Source organism: Macrobrachium rosenbergii, chromosome 34 (assembly GCF_040412425.1).
Source record: "Macrobrachium rosenbergii isolate ZJJX-2024 chromosome 34, ASM4041242v1, whole genome shotgun sequence".
Taxonomy (NCBI): domain Eukaryota; kingdom Metazoa; phylum Arthropoda; class Malacostraca; order Decapoda; family Palaemonidae; genus Macrobrachium; species Macrobrachium rosenbergii.
The window spans coordinates 2,986,550-3,004,347 of record NC_089774.1 but is presented as its reverse complement, the minus strand read 5'-3'; the positions used below and the strand labels follow the sequence as shown (position 1 = coordinate 3,004,347).

The window sequence follows — 17,798 nt, the reverse complement described above, 5'->3', positions numbered from 1 at the left end:
CCATGGCAGAGAAATGCCTTCAGGTAGTCCCCTAAAAATCCCTCTTCTTCCATGGTAGAGAAATGCCTTCAGCTAGTCCCCTAAAAATCCCTCTTCTTCCATGGTAGAGAAATGCCTTCAGCTAGTCCCCTACAAATCCCTCTTCTTCCATGGTAGAGAAATGCCTTCAGGTAGTCCCCTAAAAATCCCTCTTCTTCCATGGTAGAGAAATGCCTTCAGCTAGTCCCCTAAAAATCCCTCTTCTTCCAAGGTAGAGAAATTCCTTCAGCTAGTCCCCTAAAAATTCCTCTTCTTCCATGGTAGAAAAATGTCTTCACCTAGTCCCCTAAAAATCCCTCTTCTTCCATGGCAGAGAAATGCCTTCAGCTAGTCCCCTAAAAATCCCTCTTCTTCCATGGTAGAGAAATGCCTTCAGCTAGTCCCCTAAAAATCATTCTTCTTCCAAGGTAGAGAAATGCCGTCAGCTAGTCCCCTAAAAATTCCTCTTCTTCCATGGTAGAAAAATGTCTTCACCTAGTCCCCTAAAAATCATTCTTCTTCCATGGTAGAGAAATGCCTTCAGCTAGTCCCCTAAAAATCACTCTTCTTCCATGGTAGAGAAATGCCTTCAGTTAGTCCCCTAAAAATCCCTCTTCTTCCATGGTAGAGAAATGCCGTCAGCTAGTCCCCTAAAAATCCCTCTTCTTCTATGGTAGAGAAATGCCTTCACCTAGTCCCCTAAAAATTCCTCTTCTTCCATGGTAGAGAAATGCCTTCAGCTAGTCCCCTGAAAATCCCTCTTCTTCCATGGTAGAGAAATGCCTTCAGCTAGTCCCCTACAAATTCCTCTTCTTCCATGGTAGAAAAATGTCTTCAGCTAGTTCCCTAAAAATTCCTCTTCCTTCATGGCAGAGAAATGCCTTCAGGTAGTCCCCTAAAAATCATTCTTCTTCCATGGTAGAGAAATGCCTTCAGCTAGTCCCCTAAAAATTCCTCTTCTTCCATGGTAGAGAAATGCCTTCAGCTAGTCCCCTAATAATCCCTCTTCTTCCATGGTAGAGAAATGTCTTCAGCTAGTTCCCTAAAAATCCCTCTTCTTCCATGGTAGAGAAATGCCTTCAGCTAGTCCCCTAAAAATCCCTCTTCTTCCATGGTAGAGAAATGCCTTCAGCTAGTCCCCTAAAAATCAATCTTCTTCCATGGTAGAGAAATGCCTTCAGCTAGTCCCCTAAAAATCACTCTTCTTCCATGGTAGAGAAATGCCTTCAGCTAGTCCCCTAAAAATCACTCTTCTTCCATGGTAGAGAAATGCCTTCAGTTAGTCCCCTAAAAATCCCTCTTCTTCCATGGTAGAGAAATGCCGTCAGCTAGTCCCCTAAAAATTCCTCTTCTTCCATGGTAGAGAAATGCCTTCAGCTAGTCCCCTAATAATCCCTCTTCTTCCATGGTAGAGAAATGCCTTCAGCTAGTCCCCTACAAATCCCTCTTCTTTCATGGTAGAGAAATGCCTTCAGCTAGTCCCCTAAAAATCATTCTTCTTTCATGGTAGAGAAATGCCTTCAGTTAGTCCCCTAAAAATCCCTCTTCTTCCATGGTAGAGAAATGCCTTCAGCTAGTCCCCTAAAAATCCCACTTCTTCCATGGTAAAGAAATGCCTTCAGCTAGTTCCCTAAAAATTCCTCTTCCTTCATGGCAGAGAAATTCCTTCAGGTAGTCCCCTAAAAATCAATCTTCCTCCATGGTAGAGAAATGCCTTCAGCTAGTCCCCTACAAATCCCTCTTCTTTCATGGTAGAGAAATGCCTTCAGCTAGTCCGATAAAAATCATTCTTCTTTCATGGTAGAGAAATGCCTTCAGTTAGTCCCCTAAAAATCCCTCTTCTTCCATGGTAGAGAAATGCCTTCAGCTAGTCCCCTAAAAATCCCACTTCTTCCATGGTAAAGAAATGCCTTCAGCTAGTTCCCTAAAAATTCCTCTTCCTTCATGGCAGAGAAATGCCTTCAGGTAGTCCCCTAAAAATCCCTCTTCTTTCATGGTAGAGAAATGCCTTCAGGTAGTCCCCTAAAAATCACTCTTCTTCCATGGTAGAGAAATGTCTTCAAGCTAGTCCCCTAAAAATTACTCTTCTTTCATGGAAGTGAAATGCCTTCAGGTAGTCCCTAAAAATCCCTCTACTTCCATGGTAGAGGAATGCCTTCAGCTAGTCCCCTAAAAATCCCTCTTCTTCTATGGTAGAGAAATGCCTTCAGCTAGTCCCCTAAAAATCCCTCTTCTTCCATGGTAGAGAAATGCCTTCAGCTAGTCCCCTAAAAATCCCTCTTCTTTCATGGTAGAGAAATGTCTTCAGCTAGTCCCCTAAAAATCTTTCGTCTTCCATGGTAGAGAAATGCCTTCAGCTAGTCCCCTAAAAATCCCTCTCCTTCCATGGTAGAGAGATGCCTTCAGTTAGTCCCCTAAAAATCATTCTTCTTCCACAGATGCATGGATCTTCCCTTGAGTGGTAGACAATAAAAAATTATCTTTCATCCCAGAACAAATGGATAATTACCTTCTTGTGCTACAAGTTCAAAAACTACACTTCAATAACGCCAAGATCAGCCAGCAGGCGCGACCCCCAAATATACCTGACTAAGAAAGTGAAAAGTTCGAAAAATAATTCTTCGCTCAGCCCAATTATAGAAAAGTTTTCGGGAGTTGAATCAGTGGAACTTCAGAAGTTCAAACAACGCGCATACGCTTTATTGTTGAGCACACTAACAAAGCTTCCGTTCACAGGTGAAATGTTTTCATATTGTTGGTTTTTATGATCTATCTTTGGTAGCAATCAGCTCTTGTAGCTAGATTTGCAGCTGGGTAAATAATAATAATTACAGAAACGGCTGCTGTGCTTTTTAAGCCCAAAATTAAGCGAACCCAAAATAACTGAACTTGTTGAAGCATACCTACTTTTGGGTACTGAGTCCTACGAATAACTTCTGAAACCAAGTAACTTCATTTACATATTCTCGAAGTTAGGTCAAGTAACTTAAAATATATCTTCGAAAAATTATCTAACGCCAGTGATGTACGAAACTGTCTGAATAATTCAACATCGCACAGTGATATTAAATACAGGTATCATTATATTTCACGCTCAAGGAAGAGAGATTTCATGAAATCAAAAAATAATAAAAATAATCTAGAAATTAAGAAACTCAAAAAAGGTTTCAAAACTTCCGTAATTTATTCCTGCTTCTGTTATTTGCTGAAAAGGAAGAGCAGGTCTACCTCTGCCTTCTGGGGTAGTGCCCCCCCTCCCCCCACACACCACCCACACCCTAATCCTTCCCCCCTCCCTCTCTACTCTGTCGGGTTTTCCTCGGGCCTGGGCTACCTATGGGCATCAGAATGTACATCCGTTTAAGAAATCCCGTAATTATATCAAACTTATCGGTAAAGACTGGTCTTCCCAAAGGGTGGGTTTATCAGATAAGTTAATGTACTGCAAACACTTCTTGATTTGAAGCGTAAGATGATTCATCAGTATCTCATAATGCATGCAAATGTATACAAAACACATACACACACATATATATATATAAATTATACATATATAAATATATATATATATATATACACTTTTGTAAACATAAAAACTTCTGATTGACATTTGAATCCAAAAACACTAAACAGGAATAAAGAAATAATTTCATAATTACAAGTAAAATCTTGGATGGAACAAAACGACTTTCATCAAAATTCGCTGGCGTTGGCCAACTCAGAACGTGAACTTAGCTCTACTTAGACAACTCAGTACTTGAACCTTGATCTAGTAAAAGTATGCAATGCCCTTGTCATATATATATATATATATATATATATATATATATATATATATATATATATATATATATATATATATATATATATATATATATATATATATATATATATATATATATATATATATCATATGCATGACTTCTTACAAGATTCACGTCCGAGTGAATTTCATTCCGAATACAGGCGAGATTTCATACGTAATTTATTTCCGGTGAATTCCGTTATGTGACATGTGACTTCACACAAAATTCAAGTCTAGTTATCTTTCCTTTACAAATATTGATATGCATCGCCATAGCACATTCCCGTCTTAATTCCGGTTGAGGTTAATAGGTTGACTTACATGGAATAAGTTTTGATAGAATTCCAGTGGATAAAAAAATACAGCTAACTGCATTATAAAAAAGAATACATTCATAAATCCAAGCACAGAATCATGAACAATTTATTCGTGGGAAGAATGCATTTAAAATGAACGAATATTTTGCAAGGAATAAATTCCTCTATTTATTTCAGCAAAAATGACGGTAATAATTCACGAGAAGTTTATTTCACATAGAAAAGTAAAAAGCATACATGGTGTTATCCCAACATAATGTTGGCCAGTCAAGACATATATGAACCCGTGGATAATTTATCTCGATAGCCATTTCCATTCAAAATTATGCTACCGACAAAAGCCGCTACTTAAACAAATTACAGTAACTACATAAAAACACAAATAAAATTAAGAAAGTAAAAATAAATAAAAAAAAGACATCTCCGGAATCTTGTGGAGTTTGTCCTAAAATTATTTTTATTTCATATATCAGAGATTTTAAAAATCCCAAGTGGAATAATAATTTTACAAACAATGGAAACATACATCCTACATGCTTGCATCCATACACATACATACATACACAAATACACACACATTATTTATATATACATATATATATTATATATGTACATATATACACACATATAAAACATAATATATATATATATATATATATATATATATATATATATATATATATACATATATATATATATATATATATATATATATATATATATATATATATATATATATATATATATATATATATATATATATATATATATATATATATATATATATATATATATATATATATAAAATTCCAATATACATACATAAGAGTTAAGACATATTCTTGGTATTCAAGAATATTTGCACAACATACATATACACATACTGTACATATGTGTAATACACTTCACAAAAAAAAAATAGCCATATTCTTACACGCAGGTTCAAGCACGGACTTGGATTAAGAAGAGGTGGAAGATATTGATAAAACTATTTAAAGTAAATATAATTTTTCACTGATACTAAACACAACGATAGCTTACGATAGCTTACAGTTTATTGTGTCATGAATCAATATTAATTAAACATTTCCAGAGCAGTGAAAATTATTAACTATATGTGTATATATATATATACATATAATATATAAATATATAATGTAATTATATTATATATATATGTATATATATATATATATATGTTTGTGTATGTTTATGTCCATACAAACTATGACACCCCGCCCCCCTCCACACAAATCTAACACCCCACCCCAATCGCCATGCAAACAACACCTGCACACAGGTATAGAATCAGAAAGTCATCACTTGCTGGGGAAAATATAACGGCTCCTTTGCAACAACACTTCAAGATCTGAAAGCCCCTTGAGATGGCCCCACAAAACGGTCAAAAAATAAAAAAAATAAAAAAAGGGGGTGGGGGTGGTGGAGGAGGGGTTATGTACGGCCATGGGGTTGGGTACAAAGGCCACATATATCTATTTAAAACTAATAAATTCTGGATCAAACTGGGCATAAGTGCAGCCACACTTTGGGAGCTGAGTGTGGCCACAGGGGATTGGGGGAGCAATAAGGGGGTTTGGGGTAGGGAGGGGGAGGAGGGGAGTTTGAGGGTGTAATATTTTATATTTAATTGCACCCGGTTGCAACGACATTTTCCATGCTTCTTCTTCTCAAGTGAAGTTCAATCACATTGACAGACTGCAGGAGAAAGGGAGCATGCAATTCCGCTTGCAATACATACATACATGTATATATATAATTTATATTTATATGTATATATGTACATACATATATTTATATATACAAATATATATATATATATATACATTATATATATATACATATGAATTTTTATATGGAAAATACTTCTTACCTAAACGTTCCTTCCCATGGCCCAAAGGAGCGCTGCTTTTCTTGCTATGCTAAAAACTTTTTGCTTTGGAACTTTTTAAATACAGGAAAAACTTCACTTTTAAAAATGCCTTTTTAATTTTTTTTTTATTTCGAAAAATTTTTTTTTTAAATTTCAAAAATTTTTTTTTTTACATTTCACTGCCACACCCACCACTCTGAGTATGATAAGCGTTTGAATTCTTTTCTATTATCAGTGCGTTGAGTTATTAAAAAATGATATGCATTCCTGATATGTCTACAGTCCACAAGACACCTCCAGAAATTTGAATCATTTTGACAGCTGGCTGGAAATGAAATTTAGAATTTTTAATATAATCTGTTTTTTATTATTACATTAACTAATTTCTAACAGTCTTAAAATGCACTGTAACAAACATTAAATATTTTCTGTCTATTAAATTACACTGTAACAGTAATAAAAAAATAGCTTGCAGCTAATTCAGTGTTAAAAAATCCAATTTTGACAATAACATTTTATTATAATAGCATGACTGATCCAATTACTTCAAATAAGCTGGTGTAAAATTCAGCCAAATATATAATTTAAGAATTAAAATTTTTTAAAAATTTCTATTGGAAATCGGAAATCTCACAGATGACAACCAATTTTTGGAAAATTTGTTTAGCCTAAAATTTTCATGAAATTTTGATTCTAATCACACACAGAATTTTTCCATTTTTTAAAAAATAATTTCCAATGAATTTTTCAAAAAATTTTTATCATGTAAAAATTTTCATTGCTCTTCAATATTGATATAAATTATCTTGATGGCATATTTATTTTTTAAAACGATTTTCCACTTGGATTCAAATGATTATTTCCTGCACATGACTGCATTTAGAAATATTTTTTCCAAGGCTACAAAATGATAAGTCACTCAACCATCCAGATTCTTTGCGGCAATTAAATTCTTGACAGCATATAAAACTTCTTCGGCCATAAATATTTTCCAGGAATGATAACTTCTCTCTTTTTTTTTTCTTTCCAGTAATGACGGGTCAAGACAAACACGCTGCTGGAACGCACACATCCAGTCTATAAATATCTCTTCCGAGCCTGGAAGCAAAAGCACAGCTGTGATTGTCCTTCATCCTGGAAGCATGATCGTCGCTCTCCCAAGGGCTGACTGTTGACTGGCTACATCGGCGCGCGCCTAGAAGCTCCCCAACCCTTGAGCGACAAAACCATCCCCGGAGGCCTCTCTGCTTGCAAATGCTTGCAAAGTGCGGGAGTTCCTCTTCTCCTGCTGGGCGACCGCCCTCCTCCTCCTCCTCCTCCTCCTTTGCAGGAGTGCTTGAGGGGAGGGGCGGGAGAAATCATGTACGGCCCGAAGTCGCTGCAGGCAATTGCTGGCGACAAGGGGGTCGGAGATCACGTCCTAAGGAGGATGATTCTCCAATCTGTAGGGGCTTGTGGATCGTGCCCGTCCCTCGGACAGAAGGGACGGACAGACGGAGGCCGCCTCCTCCGTCGACGTCGTCAACTACCCTCTGCGTTCAGAGGGCACGGTGGTGGGAAAGTCTTCTTCCAGGGTAGTTACCATCGGCTCGAATCTGTCGGGGCACTGCTGGGGTGAGGACGGAACTTGCCGTCCGCGGAGACACGAAGCATTAGTTTGGGTTTTACGAAAGCAGGGAAATTTAAGGATAGCGGTCTCTGCGCGCTAAGGAACAGCAACAGCATTAACAGCAGTAGCAGCAGCAGTAGCAGTAGCTAGCAGTAACAGTATCAGCAAAGCCAGCAGTGATGCAGTGGTTACAAATGTATGCCAAATGAACAGCAGTCTAAAAGAGAGAGAGAGAGAGACACGCACACACACAGAGTTACAGCTCAGCAAATCCTGCCCCTGTCACCCCAAAGGGACACTCAAGAGGAACCCCTTTTCTCCTCCTTCCTTCCTGCAGCAGCTCTCGTGCAGCAGTCAGGCCAAGCAGCATTTTTTAAGGGGGGCTCTACAGCGAGAGATTCGCATGTGTGTGTGTGTGTGTGTGTGTGCGTTTGTGAGTGCGTGTGCTAGAGCGTGTCTGGGGGTCGAAGCGCCCTCATCAGCAGAGGAGATGGAGGCGGAGGTCCTCAAATTTGCCAACTTTGTAATTTTTTGTGATTTTTTTACCTTTCAATGGACGGAGGTGGGGACGATGCGTAGGCTCCGTATGTCTCCATGGTTAATCTCTACGACACTGGCACTAACACTGCCTCCGCCGCCGACACCATCAAGATACCGTCATGCCCTTGAGGTTTCGGTGGGTGGCCAAGGGCGAAAGAAGTATGTGTGTGTGAGTGAGTGAGTGAGTGAGTGTGTGTGTGTGTGTGAGCAGCCGATCAGCAGCAACGATGCACGCACTGCAGGTCGCACAGTCAGGCCAACACTGAGGCTCCTTCCTCCTCCCACGGAGCACCGAAGAGATTCCTCCTCCTCCTCCTGCCCGCCGCACGACAACTGCAATCGCCTGTTGCCAGCCTCCGCCACACAAGAACTGCATTCCGCCCTTTTTCCCCGACCTCTCTCCCCGGCGACGGGCGTCCCGGTCGTCACCCTGTGGCAAATCACTCCGTCTTGCCCTGGCAGGACCCAAAACAAGACTTACTTTCCGCCTTACACAAATATTGGCAAGTTAGCGATACTCATCATACCATAACACCGGGATCCAGTCGCCGGGTGGCCCTTACGTGACGTGCTGCCACCTGGTTGCAAGATGGCGAACTGCGCTCCCACATCAACAAATACATTACGCAACACAAGGTCTGTCGCCAGACGGAAGGTTCTCTCTCTCTCTCTCTCTCTCTCTCTCTCTCTCTCTCTCTCTCTCTCTGCTCTGGACGGGAGGGAGGGAGGGGCCGCCCACAGACAGTTGCCGACTGGCTTCAGTGACTCGCAAAAGAGTCATTTTGAATATCAACGAACCGTACCCGACCCGCTACAAAATCATGATGTCAACAACGAGCAACTTGGCTCGTGCACACGAGCAACGGAATCGGACGCGGGCCTTTGGAGGAAGAGGGTTGAAAGCCAATGAAACCTCGTCAAACTCGCGGCTCCACATCAACTATTAATAGGCAGCAAAAAAACCCGATTCCAATTCGACCTCACCGAAGGCGCTTGAAGACAATGGCTCCGGCGAAGACGTCCGTACGAAGGAACGGAGAGGAAACAGGGATAAACGGGGGGAAAATGGCAAACGGGAGAAAGATAATACGCGGAATGGATGAGAAACGGGGGTCGGTAATAATCTGGAGTCCGCCCACTACGATCCAATCATGCACGGCCACTCCCTCTCTCTCTCCCTCTATATCATGAAGGCAACCAGACATGACTTCAAGGCACGGACGTGGGGGGAGGAGGAGGAAAGAGGGAGGGAGAGATGAGCCAAGGTAATAAGGAGGTGGGAGAGAAGGGTGGAGGGGGGGAAGGGGGCATATCGCCGTAAGCAGAGCGATGTTGATGAATGAGTAAGCATCATACTTTTATTTATACATATCTCTATCTATCTGTCTACGTATCTATTCATATATTCATATATGCTCAAACATTTCTATGGAGGTAGCGTCACAAGAATTTATTAAAACTCGTTTTTCATACTTGTCGAAATTTGAGGCAATATAAACTTCAAACCTCATATAATTTATTTTCTGGTTACCTTTTTTTCCGTTGTCCAGTTGTGCTTCAGCCCAAGAGCACGCGCGCTCACACACACACACACACACACACACACATATATATATATATATATATATATATATATATATATATATATAATTATATATAAACAAAAACATTTATATATATATACCATTTAGTGGTTTGGTTAAATAATAATAATAATAAAAATAATAACAATAATAATGAAGCAGGCATTCCAATCTCCCCAAAAACAACTGACAATAAAAAAATCAAATATTAAAAGAATTAAAAAAATATATAGAAAGAAAATAATTACTGTGTTACATTATATATATATATACTATATATATATATGTATGTATATATATAAAATATATATATATATATATATATATATATATATATATATATATATATATATATATCAAATACTAAATTTATTAAACTACAAGTTTTTTTATTTATTCAATAATTTATTCTAACAGCTTTTTAAAATTACATAACGATTAAACAAATGTAGGATTTAACTGTGCACCAGAATTTTTTTTAACTAAAGAAACAGGTGAATGATCAAATAATTTCCTTAAGTGAACTACGAGAAAAAAAGGGGGGGGAGGGACAGCTTATAGCCTGACCACAAAGCAAGCAACAGACTCAACGCTTCTTGAAATGAGGAAGGTTATAACTCTCAAGGACACCCGAAGTAACAGGAATCTTAAGTTACGATAGACAGCAAGTGAATCATTTTTGGGAGAGAGGGGAATGACAATTTTGTCTGTACGGCCTTGGCGGAGATTTGCTTTATCCGGACGCTCGTTGTTTATCGCTTCAAAGCACGATTTGCCAAGTTTCTCTTAATTATATATTTCTTATGTGTTATTTTCGTCTTTTTGTTGTCTCTTACATATGGCCTTTCATTTCTTTGGAATAATAATAATAATAATAATAATAATAATAATAATAATAATAATAATAATAATAATAATTCAAACTACTATTTAAGAGATATTAATTGTGCTTGAAGATTAAAAAAAAAAAAATATATATATATATATATATATATATATATACTGTATATATATATATATATATATATATATATATATATAACTAATAGCAAATATTAATCAAAACTAAAATTATTTAACATAAAAAAAAGCAGTAATATGAATAAAATTTAATCCCTATAACAGATAAAATTACGAAATAAAATCTAATACGGTACAATGAATAAAAGTAAGCAAAAATAAAATCCAACATCTATATTTATTTACTAGCAAAAGTCTCCACTGTGAAATTGGGATGACAAAGAGCAGCTTCAAAAATAATACAAATTTATAAAATACCCCACAACCAACTACTTTGTCACAGCCTAGAGACTTGGTGCCCAGGGGTGGTAAAATACCCACAGATCTAAAAGAATGAGATGGTTCTTACATGTGAGGAGAATGGGAGAAAAACTGCGTGAGAAGTGACAGATAAGGAAGAAGCACAAGACAGAAGTAGGTATAGACTCTCCTTATTGAAGTGTATCTATATTATTATTATTATTATTATTATTATTATTATTATTATTATTATTAGGTTGTACAAGACGTTGGTAGTATCACAACATAATGGACCTTTGGGATGATTAAATTCTGCCTGTATGTACTTTCTGAATAACAACTTAGTAACTTCAAAATAATAATAATAATAATAATAATAATAATAATAATAATAATAATAATAATAATAATAATAACAACAGGAAGGATGGATTAATTTCTCACCAAAAGTAATAATAATAATATTCATATTATAATCCGAAATAAAGATGATCATGATCATACTATTATTATTATTATTATTATTATTATTATTATTATGCTTTTCATGCATAAAGAGGATGGTGTTAAACTTTCGCTTTTTAAAAAGTCTCTCTAGGATGAGACTGCTACCCCCACGCCCTGGCCAATTGATACCAATGTCTGGGCATTCTCCTTTGTGGTCAAGCTTCCATCTACTGACCACAATACTCCCTAACTTTCTTAATAAGACGAGCAATGGCAGATAAAAATTACCATTGTTTTTATTATTATTATTAAGGCAAAATTCATCCAATATTTTTTACATGAAAATTCATATTTTTCCTTGAAATATTAGGGGGGTTTTGGACCATTAAAAATCATCGATTAATAACTATAAAAAATACCTTTAAAAATATTTAATATATAATTAATCAATACACCAAATCGACATGAACTTGAACTTCCAATATTGGATCTTAAATCATCATAAAATTCAGATCATATCGATGTACCATTTAAAGGGTATTTATGAAAATTCCTATTGTCTTAAACATTAAAAAAACTAAATAAATATAGAAGAGACAAAACCCAGTATCAAAGACTTCTACCAATCATAACCGCGTTTTCCTCAAAGAAAGAATCCACCACATACCGTTTCTTATAATTCCCGAGAGAGGCTTCAAACTATCTTTCATAATTCCGCTTCGAAAAATGCTTTCGTAAAACTAGTGATATCTACACAATCCTTCATCTTTGGTTCCATAATACACAGGTAACTGACATTGTATACTCACCTGTAAGAGACGGAAAAATATAAAATATTAGTTATGAATAGTAACATTAAAGATGAAATAAAATATACTGACTCTATATCACAAAGGAATTAAAGTATATTTGTAAAAATATGTCCTTTTCACCTTCAATTGCACCTGTAAAGGTTTGCACACACATATAATACAATATACAGATATACAGAGACAGGTGTATGCATATACTGCATAATCACAAAGGTCTGTACACAGATATAATACAATATACAGATATGCAGGCAGACAGGTGTATGCATAAATAATTACAAACACTGAATGAAAATTGCAAACGTAAAAATAAACCAACTTTATTATTCTATTAACAAATACGCTTCAGAACTTATAGCAAATGAAATATTGTTTTTCCATAAATTAAAAATCTTATGTCTTAAGCCAGTGAATTTGAAGAAAATAAATTACAAGTCAGAAAAAGGAAATGAATTATTCACACCACAAAAACCATATTTCAGAAGTTCCAGCACCTTTCCTTTGTCCTTAAAACAGAAAACAATATATTTATAAATATATATATATATATATATATATATATATATATATATATATATATATATATATATATATATATATATATATATATATATATACATATACATATTATTATTATTATTATTATTGTTCAAAACGAGGCACCGTTCACATCGAAAATACCTAAAAGAATAATTATCCTTTAGAGATAACAGAAGCCTATACAAAAGTACTCAGACACACTAAAATCCACAGTCTAACAGTGAAGGGAATCAAAGAGAGATTTGCCCACTGAAGATCAAAGCCAATAATCAATTACCAGAGCTGAATAATGCAACAAAGAATGTTTGTTTATTTTTTATTTTTGTTTTAATTTACATTTACTCTGTGTCTCCTTCACAGCCTCCCAAACTTGTTCCATGTGAGCTCTGCTATTTCTCATAATAATAATAATAATAATAATAATAATAATAATAATAATAATAATAATAATAATAATAATAATAATAATAATAATAAAGAGCTAAGTCTATCGTGACTTTGAGACAGAGGAAGAATATTACACAGTATCTCATCATTAATTCTAGAAGTTTAAATGGAGTATATATTTATGTATATCTGTATAATATATATATATATATATATATATATATATATATATATATATATATATATATATATATATATATATATATATAGTCAATGACTTCCATTCAGTTTCTCTTTGAAACTCCTGGTCCGCGCCCCTACAAAGAGAATTAACATGTAAACAGAGAGAGAGAGAGAGAGAGAGAGAGAGAGAGAGAGAGAGAGAGATTATCTGTAAAAAAACGTTCCATCCCCTTTATTCAACCTGTTTAGAATAACTTCCTCCTGAAGAGATAGTTTCCTTCAAATCAATAAATGCGTCTATCTTCTCACTTCTTTTGTGAACACAAACGCACTTTCTCACGGTTCCTCACAGAGGAATCCTCGACGAGGTCATACTCACCCTCAGAGGAATTTGTACACAATAAGCAGGTAAACAGGCAGGTAATTTCTCTCACTTTTGTTCAATAAGGCCACATAAGTCTGAGTCATAATAACATAAATTATATGTTGAGTTCTCACTGAGTGATTGACTGATTGGCTGACATCATACCTGGCTTTATATCTAAGGTTATAAATGCAGTAAATAAATATCTGCCAGAACTAAATATGGAAACTTGATCTGAGCGGCTTGCCAATGCAGCAAAGTATACATTCCTTATGAGTACTGCAAATGAAAAACAAGATTTATTCGATTTTTAAATTAATTAACACCCAAAATGTCCCCCAGATACAATAATAATAATAATAATAATAATAATAATAATAATAATAATAATAATAATAATAATAATACTAATAACAATAATAAATCAGGTATTATCACTGTGATAAATTTTGGAATGAAAGGATAATTTTAAAAAATCATTTAACAGTAACTTAAACAGCAACAGGAAATTGTGGGTTCAGGCAGAAAGTACAGCTCAACTCGAAACAACCCAGGCATTAACAATAATTCTTGAAGTTAATAAAATAAACGTGGCTCAATTTCGGAGTAAATATAATGACACATTCTTATTGTAGAACACCTAAGAAAACTGGAGCACCAGATGAAGCTGCAAACTCATAATACCCCCATAAAAATCCTCCTCAATCTGTTTTGAATAACTTCTTTCTGGAGAAAGAGTCTCCCTTTCTGTACAACAGCGTCAATCTTCTCATTTGTAGGTAAACTGGAGAAACTTTCTCACGGCACCTCACAGAGAATGACCTCGACGAGGTCACCCCCACCCTCAGAGGAATTTGTACCCAATCAGCCCCCACCCTCAGAGGAATTTGTACCCAATCAGCTGGTAAACAGATAGGTAATCCTTACTTCTTTGATGCCATAAGGTCACTTACTGAAGTTAGTTTCATAACAATAAATAAATTGTATGTTACGTTCTCAGTGAGTGAGTGACTGACTGATTGGTTTATATTATACCTAGCTTTTCAACAAAGGTTATTAATGCAGTAAATAAATATCCACCAGAACCAAATATAGAAACTTTGATCTGAGCGGCTTGCCATAGCACCAAAATATACATTTCTTATGAATACTGCAAATGAAATCAAGATTTATTCAATTTTTAAATTAGTGAACACCCAAAATGTCAACATGTCCCCCAGACACAATAATAATAATAATAATAATAATAATAATAATAATAATAATAATAATAATAATAATAATAATAAATCAAGTATTATCACTGTGATAAATTTTGGAATGAAAGAACAATTACAAAAAATTCTTTCAACAGCAACAGAAAATTGTGAGTTAAGCAGAATATACATTCCTTATGCAAATTCCAAATGAAAACATGATTTATTAAATTTTTCAGCGACTGAACATCTAAAATGTCCCCCACAGACTAGTACGGCAACAAAAATTCAGGTACTACCAGTGTTATAAACGAATTTTGCAATAAAATGACAATTGCAAAAAAATGTTTTAAGAACAGAAAATTTTGGGTCAAAATTACCCACTGACATCTACAATAAAATCCTAAGTCACTAAAACCAAGGTGTTCAATTTTGGAGTCAAGATATTGGCGCATACTCTTTTTAAAAAATTTATAAAACAGCTCTCACAAATTTTTAGTAACAGATGAAACCGCAAATTTTAAGTGACCCAGTCAAAATTTTCGACAATCTGTCTTGAATAACTTCCTTCTGAGGGGAAACTGTCCTTCAAATCAATAAATGCGCCAATCTTTTCACTTCTTCTGTAAACACAAGCGCACTTTCTCGCGGTTCCTCACAGAGGGTGGCCTCGACGAGGTCATTCTCATCCTCAGAGGCATTTGTTCCCAATCAGCAGGTAAACAAACAGGAAATTTTTCTCTCTTTTGTGCAATAAGGCCACATAAGTCTGCATCATATTTACACAAATTATATGTTGTGTTCTCACTGAGAGATTGATTGATTGGTTTGCATTATGCCTAGCTTTACTACAAAGGTTATCAATGCAGTAAATAAATATTTTTAGTATAAAATTTGGACAACTCTGATCTGAGCGGCATGCCACGGCGCTGAAATATACATCCCTTATTAAAAAAAATATACATCCCTTATTAAAATTGTATATGAAAATATGATACATTCAAGTTTTCAGTTAATGGACACCAAAAAAAAAAAAATCAAGAACCAACAGTGTGATCAATTCTCCAATAAAATGACAATTGCAAAAAAAATGTTTTAACAATAACAGAAAATTTTGGGTCAAAGCAGGCAGGTAGGTTTAGTTTAAAATTACCCACAGACATCTACAATAAAGTCTTATAAAGTTACCAAAATCAAGGTGCGTCAGTTTTTGAGCAAGTTTTGGTGCGTCAATTTTTGAGCAAAGATCATAGCACACGCTAATTTTAAAATCATTTCAGAACGGCTCAGAAAATTGAAGTAACAGATGAAACCGCAAATTTTACATGACCCAATCAAAACCCTCATAAATCTGTTTCGAATAACTCTTTTCTGAAGAAAAAGTTGCCTTCAAATCCAGAACACAGTCATCCTCATCCCCAGAGAGATTTGGACCCATTCTACAGGTACACCGATGGAGAACATTTTTCTCTATTTTATGCAATAAGATCTCCCAAGTCAGCATCATAAATAAATTACATGTTGCGGTCTCACTGAGTGAATGACTGACTGGTTTACAATATACCTGGCTTCATAATAAAGGTTATCAATGCAGAAAATAAATATACCAGAAGTACACTCTGACCTGAGCAGAGTCCCACAAAGCCAAACTACACTAGCCCTATCAAAATTGCAAATGAAATATACTCCACTTTTCAGTTAATCAACACTTGATTTGTCACCTAGACAATTTTCAAAAAGTCAAGGTACTAAGTGTGATAAATAAATTTTTCAGTACGGTGACAACTGCAAAAATATTTCAACAACAATAGCAAATTGTGGGTCAAGGGAGGAAGGAAGGTTTACTAGTTTTATCCACTGACATTTACAATAATATCCTATAAAGTTACTAAAAACCAGGTACATCAGTTTTGGAGTCAAGATAATGGCACATGCTCGTTTAAAATGATTCTACAACAGTTCAGAAATTGGAAGCAACAGATGATATCGCAAATTTTAAATGACACCAGACTGTGCATCAAAATGCCTCTAAACATGGTAAAAAAAAAAAATCTTTCGGGGGGAGGGGGTCACAGCGCCCACCCTCGAACTCCCCAGCTGTAGGGGCTCGTTTCGCTCGCCTGGTTCATCTTCCACAAAAGTGCCCCAACCCCCCTTACTAAAATCCTGGCTACGCCCCTGACACCAGTCGAAATTCCCAGCTACTGTATCTGTTTTGACTAACTTCTTTCTGATGAAAAAAGTCTCCTTCAAATTGTAGGTAAACAGGAGAAACTTTCTCATGGCACCTCACAGAGGATGACCTCGACGAGGTCACCCCCACCCCCAGGAGGATTTGAACCCAATCAACAGGTAAACAGACAGGTAAGTAACCGCTCTCTCTTTGATGCAAAAAGGTCACATAAGTTAGTTTCAAAACAAGAAATAAATTATACGGTGCGTTCTCAGTGAGTGATCGACGGACTGGCTTGCATTTTACCTGACTTTACCACAAAGGCTGACTGACTGATTGGTTTATATTATACCTGGCTTTACCACAAAGGTTGTTGATGCAGTAAATAAAGATTTACCAGACGCTGATCTGAGCACCGTGCCACAGCGCTAAAATAGGCAATATTTGCCTCATCACAATTGCCAATGAAAAAGGTGATTTATTCAGCGTTTCAGTTATTGAATTTTAATGAATTTTCCAGAGACAGTAATAAAAGCAAATTGAAGGCACTACTAGTGTCGATTTTACAATGCAAGGACAATAACAAAAAATTTTTGAAGCAAAGCAGGGAGGTAGGTTTAACTCAAGATCACTCAGTAACATCAATAATATCGAAATCTGGAGTAACTGCAAA

The 17,798-nt window shown here is 35.7% G+C and overlaps 1 protein-coding gene across 8 annotated transcripts in view; it reads right to left on the bottom strand.

Annotated features, from left to right (window-relative positions):
• The window catches only part of Imp (IGF-II mRNA-binding protein), a 470,640-nt gene that overhangs the window by 225,240 nt on the left and 227,602 nt on the right, over positions 1-17,798 (bottom strand). The window contains exon 1 of one of the 8 annotated variants that reach the window (XM_067133625.1): positions 8,187-8,521. The exons of 6 other annotated variants lie outside the window; for them this stretch is intronic. In XM_067133625.1, the coding sequence (XP_066989726.1) occupies positions 8,187-8,236 (50 nt within the window). In that variant the 5' untranslated portion in view covers positions 8,237-8,521. Of the gene's footprint in view, positions 1-8,186; positions 8,522-17,798 lie in introns of those variants that run through there. One more of the 8 variants, XM_067133621.1, reaches the window with a different exon arrangement.